The sequence below is a fragment of the Penaeus monodon genome, chromosome 16, assembly GCF_015228065.2.
Source record: "Penaeus monodon isolate SGIC_2016 chromosome 16, NSTDA_Pmon_1, whole genome shotgun sequence".
Lineage (NCBI taxonomy): Eukaryota > Metazoa > Arthropoda > Malacostraca > Decapoda > Penaeidae > Penaeus > Penaeus monodon.
Window position 1 is genome coordinate 21,944,365 of NC_051401.1, and position 10,277 is coordinate 21,954,641.

The 10,277-nt window shown below is 41.5% G+C and overlaps 1 protein-coding gene across 1 annotated transcript in view; it reads right to left on the reverse strand.

Moving 5' to 3' along the window:
• The window catches only part of LOC119582979 (microtubule-associated protein futsch-like), a 9,800-nt gene extending 108 nt beyond the window's left edge, over positions 1-9,692 (reverse strand). Inside the window, exons 1-9 of the mRNA XM_037931492.1 lie at positions 9,537-9,692; positions 9,115-9,222; positions 6,471-6,828; positions 6,072-6,199; positions 5,444-5,636; positions 4,885-5,071; positions 3,202-3,308; positions 271-2,978; positions 1-9 (exon numbers count right to left, since the gene is read on the reverse strand). The exon at positions 1-9 is cut by the window's left edge and continues 108 nt beyond it. Of these exons, the coding sequence (XP_037787420.1) occupies positions 1-9; positions 271-2,978; positions 3,202-3,308; positions 4,885-5,071; positions 5,444-5,636; positions 6,072-6,199; positions 6,471-6,828; positions 9,115-9,222; positions 9,537-9,692 (3,954 nt within the window). The remainder of the gene's footprint in view (positions 10-270; positions 2,979-3,201; positions 3,309-4,884; positions 5,072-5,443; positions 5,637-6,071; positions 6,200-6,470; positions 6,829-9,114; positions 9,223-9,536) is intronic.
• Positions 9,693-10,277: the final 585 nt, after the last annotated feature.

A 10,277-nucleotide genomic window follows, 5' to 3' on the forward strand; every position in this document is an offset into this window, starting at 1 on the left:
TGAGATAAACTATAATGGAAATAAATATTATAATCAAGAACAAAGTTCTCCATCTAATCAATAGTTTTCTAGGCATTGCTTAGAATTTGCTATAGTTTTCTGTTTCCCCGTTCGTGTCTTCTATTTTCTACTTTTATATCACTCTTATGCCCTACACATATTCTCTTAGTTTTTCGTTTGTTTATCATTTCCATCCATATCCTCCATTTCTTCAATGTCTGACTCCTCCTCCGTTCCTATGCCTCCTTCCCCTTCTTTATTAATATTTACATTTTCTTCAGATTCCATCTCTTCCTCAATATCAGTTTCTTTAGGCTCTTCTTTTGCATCTGTTTCTAAGTCGCCTTTTCCTTCATCGACTTTTTCAACTTCATCAACTATTTCGGCACACTCGTCTTCTGTTTCAACTTCGCTCTCATCGACCTTTTTTTCTTCCTCAATTTCCGTCTCACTGATTTCATCCCTGATGTCCTCCTCACTCTCTCTTTTCTCTTTGCTTTCTCCCGCTTGCTTGCCTTCGGCCGAACTTTCTTCCTCCTCAAACGAGCTCTCATAGGAGTCTTCCCCGGTGGCAATCCCAGCCAGCTCTGCCTCATCAGACGGATCGCTGATTCCGATGCCTCTTTTAGGGCTTTCAATTTCAGACTGACTCTTCCTCTGGCTTTTGGAAGAACCTGGGCGACTAGCTTGGCTTCGGCTAGCATGGCTTCTTTGGCTGCCAGAAGTGCTGGGTCGACTCTGAAGCCTGTCGCTGGAATCCTTACGATTTTCTGAGGTGCTTCTGTGACTCTTGGAAGATCCCGGGCGACTTTCCAAGCTCTTGTTAGAATGTCTTCGGCTTTCTGTAGAGCTTCTTCGACTCTTCGAAGTACCTGGCCGGTTTTCCAAGCTCTCTCTCGAAGCTGTGCGGCTTCTAGCAAGGCTTCCTCGGCTTCTGGAAGATTCTGGATAATTTTCTTGGCTATTTCTTGAACTGTGGCGACTTTCTGCAAGGCTTCTTTGACTCTTGGAGGTTCCTGGTCGACTTTCCAAGCTTGCTCTGGAATTTTTGCGACTTTCTGCAAGACCTTGACCTTCTAAACTGTTACAGGAATTCTTACGGCTTTCTGTTAGACTCTTGTTAGTTGCTGATGAATCCGGATGATTTCCTTGGCTGCTGTTTGAATTCTGACGACTTTCTGCGAGACTTTTGTGACTTCTAGAAGAACTTGGACGACTTTTGTGACTTCTAGAAGAACTTGGACGACTTTCTTGACTGTTACTCAAACCCTGATAACTTTTAGCGAGATTTCCGTGACTTCCTGAAGGTTCTGTATGATCTTCCATGCTGATACTGGTATTTTGGAAGCTCTCTGCAAGATTTCTGTGACTCCTGGAAGAGTCTGGGGGGTTTTCGTGACTGCTGCTCGAATTCTGACGGCTTCTCGCTGAGCTTCTCTGGCTTTTTGACGTTCCTGGTCGATTTTCGAAGCTGCCCTTGGAATTCTTGCGGCTTTCTGGAAGGCTTCTGTGACTCCTGGAGGATTCTGGACGGCTTTCCGGGCTTTTGCTGGAATTCTGGCGACTCTGTACAAGGCTTCTGTGGTTTCCAGGGGATTCTGGGCGGACTTCTAGATTGTCACTAGAATTCTGGCGACTTCCCCCAAGACTGTGACTTTTAGAAGATTCTGGACGGACTTCTTGGCTGATGTTAGAATCTTGGCGATTTTCAGATATGCTTCTTTGACTCTTAGAGGTTCCAGGACGACTGTCTAAGCTGGTTCTGGAATTTTTGCGACTTTCAGCAAGATTTCCCTGACTTCTGGAAGATTCTGGACGATTTTCTTGGCTGTTGGAATTCTGGCGATTTTCTGCGAGACTTCTGAGGCTTTGGGAAGATTCTGGACGGCTTTCTGAATTCTGGCGGCTTTCTGCGCGACTTCTTTGACTCCTGGAAGTCCCTGGTCGACTTTCCTGGCTGCCCCTGGAATCTTTGCGGCTCCCTGCAAGGCTTTCGTGACTTCTGGAAGATTCTGGACGATTTCCTTGACTACTGGTGGAATTTTGGCGACTCTCTGCAAGGCTTCTCTGACTTTTGGAAGTCCCAGGTCGACTTTCGACTGAGCTTAGATGACATCTGGGAGATCCTTGTTGACTTCGATCACTGTTTCCCTCAAACGGATCTTCTACTTCATCACTTACTTGATAATCCAAACTTGTAGATAAATACACTGATTGCCTGCGGCTGCGACTCGATAGGCGACTGGAGTCTATCTTCTCTTCCATACTACTTGACTTCCTGCTGTAACCTCGACTCCCAGAAGATAAACGCTGTCGACGGCTGGAGGTGCTCTCACGGCCGCTCGACTGCCTTCTGCTGCTCGCCGGCGAGATTTGCTGCGACCGGGACCCGCTGCGAGGCTCTGGCGGGGTGACTGTCACCCCAAGAGCTGCTGCGACTTCCACATCGGAAGGGCCATTGCAAGAATCCGGAGAATCTTGTCGTAGGAATCTGCGATCTTTCCTCATCGATCGCACGTGAAGACTGTAGTTGCTTCCCGTTTCAATGTCGGAGGAGGAGCTGGTGCTGCTCGTTCTGCTGGCGTCCTCGTCTGATTCGTGTTCCACCTCGTTTTTGATGTCCTCTTCTTCATCTTCTTGACTTGATTCTTGGCCCTTGCTCACGACAGTGTCCTGGCTGCTGCTACTACTCTTGCTTCTCTCGTCGCCAGAGCTTCTGCTGCCACTCCCTTCACTATCATTGCTACTTTTGCTACTCCTTCTGCTGCTACTCCCTTTGCTGTCGTCACTTCCTCTACTGCTCCTTCTAGAGCTGCATTGGCTGCTTCTTCTGCTGCTGCTACTTCTGCTACTCCTGCTCCCGCTTTTTCTACTGCCATCACTGCTTCTGCTACTTCCGTCTGTGCTGCTACCGCTACTGCTACTCTTACTGCTGCCACTGCTAGTGCTAGCCTCCTCAAATGTTCCAGCTTCGCTACCTAAACCCAAAAAATAAGAGCAATTAAAATAGATTAGAGGGCCACCACACTCAGATTTCTACCTGGTTCAAAATAGTAATTATGATTTATAAGATTCCTACAGGTATTTATCCAATAAATACCTTTGTTACCCTAATATAAATTTAAACTTAACTGCGACCTCACGTTCAGTCATTACCCCTTTATAACTTACGTCATTCGCGAAACCCAAGACGTAACTAACCTGTCTCTCCCGGCGGAGTGTACGCCCGCGGTGAGGACCCCTTAGCCCTCGCCTGCCTCGTCCTCCGGCGGCTTTGGTGGCGCTTTTCGACCGCTCGTAACTGGCAGCTGGAATGAGGGAACGAGTGATGGTGTTAGCAAGCCAGGGTGATTAAGCCTTGAAGATAATTAGGGACACAAAAGGATTGGCGCCTGGTGTAGTTTATCTGTATATATCTTTTCTTTTCGTTTCTGAAATGAAACGAAATATTTCTTAATACATTAAGAATGAAGTTCCCAAATGCGTTTTCAGTTTCTGAATTTGATTAGATGTTACTGAAACATACGCTTTAATCTTTGAATTATTTCTGCAGTTCAGCGACTGTGAAGATTATTTTTACCGTATATGTGGTTATAAATATTTACGTCTGGATATCTGATAATCTAGAATTAGGACTACCAAGAACCTATTTGATATGATCCAAAAACAATGCGTGTTAAATACTATTAACTCCCGCTCAGGATAGGCTGTCATAAAGAAAATCATGACACTGAATACACACCATGTAATTAACTAATGCAGATACATACTACTTCGCATAACAAAAAAGATATATATAATCACAAAAGATATCTTGGCGTAAATGTTAACTCCATCTACATTTTGCCTCATTACATTTGATCGTAAATTGACTCAACTCGGCTTATTTACTATGAAGACCCATTATTTGCTCATTTATAATGAACTGCTTTTTTAATGATTGGTGAACCTGTGTTTGATTCACCCATTTTCCGTTTAAATTATATACAATAAATGTCAGATTATATTAAAAAATAGGAATCAATACGAGATTACATATTACTGTCATTTTTATGGTAATTAGTATAATTATAACTAAAATAGAAGAAACATGTTAAAGATCAGTTTAGCATATATTAGTGATTAGCATCATAAGCAAAAACATATTTCCTTGTGGCCTTTTTCCCACTTCTAAAGAGGGTAGATCTTGCCAATCTGTTTCTCTGGAATTTGCATGTTATGAGATACCGCGCTATTATATAAATAACGTTAAGAAAAGAGGTAAAGGCGCATTTTCGAGCCTGGTTCCTGAAACCGATTGATGTATTATAAGCTAAAAAGGAAGCATAATATATAATGTATAGTGTGCAAATATTCCGTATATGGCTGAATTCATACAAAAACGAAAGAACTGGATATGTGTTGATGTTTTGGTTTGTTTCGTCCGATAGTCCTCACTTTGTTGCTTCGGTATACAGCGAAAGAAATGCTAAAATTCAATGAGGCTCAGTGGAGTTAGATAGATAGATAAATGGATAAAAAGGTAGATTGATACATAGATAGATAGATAGATAGATAGATAGATAGATAGATAAATAAATAAATAGATAGATAGATAAATAAATAGATAAAAATAAATAGATAGACAGACAGGCAGACAGACACAGACAGACAGACAGTAGCACAGATGAAAGAGAGAGAGAGAGAGAGAGAGAGAGAGAGAGAGAGAGAGAGAGAGAGAGAGAGAAGTGGAGAGATGTAAACAACCATATAAGAGAGGCCAAGTTAATATTGCAAAGTATAACCAAAGACACACTAACACACAAGCAAACAAACGAAAAACAGAAGAGAGTGAGAGCAAGAGCAAAATGTATAACTGAATAAACAAAGAAAAGGATCCTTCACCGCAGACAGGGTTCTCCGCCGTCGATTTCGATCACTCTCAGATGACCCGAAGGCCCCCCGAGCCTGCTGCCGGGGACGTAGCGGTGTTCGCAGCAGGCGCTGAGTCTTCCCGTAGTTACCCCGTCTTCGTAGATCGTCAAAGAAAACGGAAAACTGGGCCGTCGCATGGAACTGAATTCGATTTCGTCTGAAGGGGGAAGATGAGCGATGATATATGTTATGATAATGATTATATGAGTGATTTTTGCCATCATTTGTATTGCTAATGTTGGTGGTAATAGTACTTATCTTAATAATAATGATGATACTGCTCTTGAAAATAGAACAACGAAGGAAAATTCAAGGAAAATCTATATATTCTTTAATTAAGGAAAAAATAAAAATCTGAGAGCAGACAAAGAAAACGTTGCATTGTCGACTTTAAGGGGTACATCAGAGCGGAAAGGCCGTCAGTTAGTCTTACGTTTTCCCTAATCTTCTTTATTCTGTACTTTACACCTCGCTCTGCACGAATCCCCCCCCCTTTCCCCCTCCCCACCTACTCCCCATACTTGCTTACCTCCAACACAAACAATACCCTGGAAGACGGTGACGTTGTGAGCTCCCGCAGGCTGCTGCAGAAGGGCCAGGTTGGTGGGCGTGTGGCAAGGAGCGCCTCCCCCCGCGTACACCAGGCGGAGGCGAGGGGGCGGGGCAGGCTTTTGTCGGGGGCGGACCGGCCCGGGCTGGGGAGGGCACAGCCGGGACCACACCTGAGGGAAGTGGGGGGGTGGGGTTGTTTTCATGGGTTTTGTTCAGTTATTTAAGTATTCTGTGTATATTCATCATCGTCGTTTTGGTTATCATCAGCATCATTATCCTCCTATTCCTCCTCGTCCTTCTCCTCGTCCTTTTACTCCTCCTCCTCATCATCATCATCATAATCATTATTATCATTATTGTTATTATTATCATCATCACCGGTATCGCCAAATCTCTTCCATCATCATAAACACTAATCAATATCATTATCATTACTAATAACAGCAACAGTGAAAACAATATTGATATAACCTTTACCATTCCCAAACCTATTGTAAAATGATCTAACATAAAAATCTAAACCTCGGAAAGAAAAGAAAAAAAGATGCAATAAGGGATACGAAAAGAAATATTTATCCAATTATAACGGTATTCCAACAACACACCTCTCGACAGCTGTTTGTGGGTCTTATGATGTGGATATAGCGTGGAGAAGGGTTGGGGCCCAGGGATGCTACGTAGGGCTCGCCAACCATGCCCTTTCGGCCAGCAAATTTTGGCTTCTGTAGGAACCCTGTAGGAGGGGGAAAGGGTTGGTTGAGAAGGAAGCCTCAGTAACTGTTGAATTATCCTGAAGGACACAAAAACCCACGCAAAAATAGAAAGAGATAGTGAAAGAGAGAGAGCGAGAGATAGAAAGATAGAGAGATAGATAGATAGAGAGAGAGACACACAGAGAGAGAGAGAGAGAGAGAGAGAGAGAGAGAGAGAGAGAGAGAGAGAGAGAGAGAGAGAGAGAGAGAGAGAGAGAGAGAGAGAGAGAGAGAGACAGCCGTCCAACTCACTCCTCGGTCTCATCCAGTCCGGGAAACTATCCGACGACGACCCGTTCCCCGCCGGACTCGCCTCCTGCTGCGTCCTCCGCGTCCTCCCGGCCGTCCTGCCCTTGCCAATTTCCATGCCAAGCGCCAGTCCGTTCGATCCTTCATCCTGGCCGTCTGAAGTCCCATTTCCGGGCCCCGAATGGATGTCCGAGGGCCCCGACGGTATGTCTGAGGGCCCCGACGTCTCCTGAGAGGTGCCGGGGGTCCCGCTGGAGGTGCGAGCTTCGTCCGTCGAGGCGCTTACGGGCCTGTAGTTCCACTCGATGTCGAAGTGGAAATGGTCGACTTCGAGAGCGGAGGCTTTGTTAGAGGGTTTCACCTGGGGCGGGAGGCGAGGTGTGAGCAAGGCCTTCGTTTAATTCCGTTTATATCTCATTTTATTTATTCATTTATTCATTTTTGCTTTAATTTGTGTGATCACTCGTCAACCCATTGTTTTGACACATGTTTATAGAGAGAGAGATGATATATATTGCAGTCAAAAAAACAGTCACGTGTGAATAGCTACATCTGAACGAAGTCGTAAAACATGGCGACTTTCCCAGTATTTTTCTCACGTACCTCCAGAGTGTCGGACCAATGTTTCTACTTGTGATTTGTCCAGATCACAGTCAAAGAGGAAAAAGAAAGAGAATAGACAAAACAAAAAGCATCAAGAGACTTTATGCGAAACAAAAGTAAAAAAAAAGGAATTGGCAAGGGCCTCAACTGCAATATATACTGAGGGAAATTGCACTTATAACAATAATATTCCTTACGTCATTTTCGATGTGGACTCCATTTGGAAATTTTACCGAGAATGTTAAACAAGAAAAATGACTAAATACAAATACACGTTTTAGCGAGCGACAAAACTACGGTTTGCAAAGCTTATAAAGCTTATACTAGTAAAACAATTAAGCAAACTACTATGCTGGTTGACAATAAAGAAAAAAGAAGTACAAGCTTTCGCTACAAGGAAGGCAGCATCTTCAGCTAAAGCTCAAGAAATATTGGAATGAGAGCTATCTTGATGCTCATTTGCATAACCCAAGTAGAAGAGTAGCTTTTGTTCCAGACTGTAAAAATCCGATGGAAAATACAGGGTAATCTTTCCCGCGACTGATAAATGGCCTTTGGCCGCCGCTTGAGCCTCGCGTCACGACCCGCTCGGACTCCGGCTCTGGCAACCCTCTGGTCGTCTTGCGGAGGAAGATTATCTGACGTATGACTATATATATATATTTATATATATATATATATATATATATATATATATATATATATAATATATTATAAAATATAAAGTATATATATACATATAAGTAATATATGATATATATATATATATTATATAATATCAATATATAATTGTATATATATATATATATATATATATATATATATATATATATTATATATATATTATATATATATATATATATATATATATATTATATGTATATAGATATTATATATATATATTATATATATATATATATATATATATATATATATATATATATATATGTATATGTATATATATATTTTTTCTTCTTTTTTTTTCTTTCTGTTTTATCTTTTATTTGTTTTCTTATTTTCAAGATCATCCCCTGCCTATTAACCTCAGGCACGTTTGCTGCAGAATATTGGATGTAAGGATTACTTTAGGTATCACTTATAGGATTTCTAACCAAGACTTCCAGCCTAAATTATAATGTAGCTTCCCTTTGATATGGCATTTGACAATAAAACCGTTGGATTTAGAAAGGACAGAAATCAATATTGTAATCGGTTTCATTGTGCGGTCATTAACCAATAATGGTTATTGTCACGATTTTATGTATGGCAATTTGGTTCATAATATCTCAGTCTTTGGTAGCGCGAAAAATACTATGATTATCATCACTCTGCTATTATATGAAGCGTGGATATGAATACTGCCCATGACAGTAGGTAGTACTTACAACGTATATAATTAATTTTTCTTTTGATGTACTGTGTCCTCATAGGAACGTTTTTTTTTTTTTTTTTTTGTAAATTCTCACATCTAGAATGGAAGATTTTTCCTTTATCTCTAACATCCTTTACACAAAGAGAAACATCTGGTGCCAAGTCAGGTAAAATATTCTCCGTCGATGATATATAGTTCCGTTTCACCCGTCCTCCCTCTCATTTTCTCATGCTAGTCCTGTTACTAGTCAGATGTCGATACCTTTTTACTAATTCCACTGTATCTGAAACGCTGATTCATCTATATTTGGATAGAAATCATTTCCAATTTTCCTCTACTTACTATCGCATGATTCCTACATAGCAATATAACAAATTTATATCTTCTAAACATTATAGAAAGTGGTCGTCATAGAACATATTTACATGTTAACATTCATCTTTCAAGACAATCTCTTATATAATCAACACATGTGTTCTTATCTTTCCACACGTACAGTGCATCTTTTCATACAGTAGACAGCGTTCTTATGAATGAGGATGAATATAAAAGAAAATTAATGCTTCCTCTCACTCATTTTGATTTGTGGAAGGATATACTTTTCTTATATCATATTAAAAGACAGTCATATTTTGTTCAGTGTTTGAATTTTCGTTCAGTGCCGACACTGACGTCATCTCTGTCCCGAAAACTCTCGGTTCGACTTTTTCGTAGCCCTAAATGTTCCACGTATAACTTTTCGCTCTTTGTGTCGCACTGCATCATCCAGTACCCTCCGTTCTTTGTGGCATTCCTTCCACATCAAAGCACCACTCTTACAATTAGTCCTCACCACTCTCCTCCATATCAATCATCACTTCTATCAATCCTCGTTCCTCTCTCAGTACATTAACACACGCCATGAAAAATCACTGTCACTCGTACTCTTCCTTCTTTCCAACGCAGCAACACACACTATCAAACTTCACTTTCACCCACCCACTTCCTTATTTCAGAACGTATTAACGCCCTTCCTTATTCCCCACGAGATCCCCCCACCCCTATTGCACCCCCACGTCGCCCCACCTCCTCCTCTTCACCTGCACTCGCCTCACCTCCCTTGTCATGATCCTGACCGTCTTCCCTGTTGCTTGGGCCTCTTGCAGCTGAGGCCTCGGGTCGTGGCCTCCCGTTTGGCTCAAACGCTGCAGCTCCTGGGTGTACAGACGCCGCCACTCGCGCTCTAACAGCAGCCTGAGCGAGCGCCTCATCTGAAGTGGTAGTTCAGCCTCACCCTCCTACCTCACGCTCAACCCGTGTTTCCCTTATGCTTACTGCTCTTATAGTTATTGGTGTCTTATGGCTATTCATTTTCTATTGCTTCTCTTATCACTATTGCTTCTATTAATGCTATTGTCTCTCTTATTGCTATGTATTCCTATTGGTTGTCTTATGGCCAAGTTATCGCCCCTTGATTCATTTCATTAGCTTTTGAATAATCCGTTTTGGTTATTCGGATGGTTCTTAAGCATTATTATGATCTTAGACTACGACTCATCATTATCGCCTTATAATTAGCCTTATACTAACTTATCTTTAAGCTGTTCAGGCAGATACTAGCCACTTATTTCCGCATCGCCTTTAAGTAACCTTTGTTTGGATTTTTTTTATGTCGCATTAAACCTTATTCCACTTCTAAACTTAATGAAGCAGTTTCTTAATTATATGAATAATATGTCATTTTATTTTACTTTCAAGTTATTTATGGGTTGATATAGGATTTCGGTACTTATTACATAAACATCGACTTAGCCTACACTAAGATATAAACGTGTTTAACGGTGATTCACGCACAT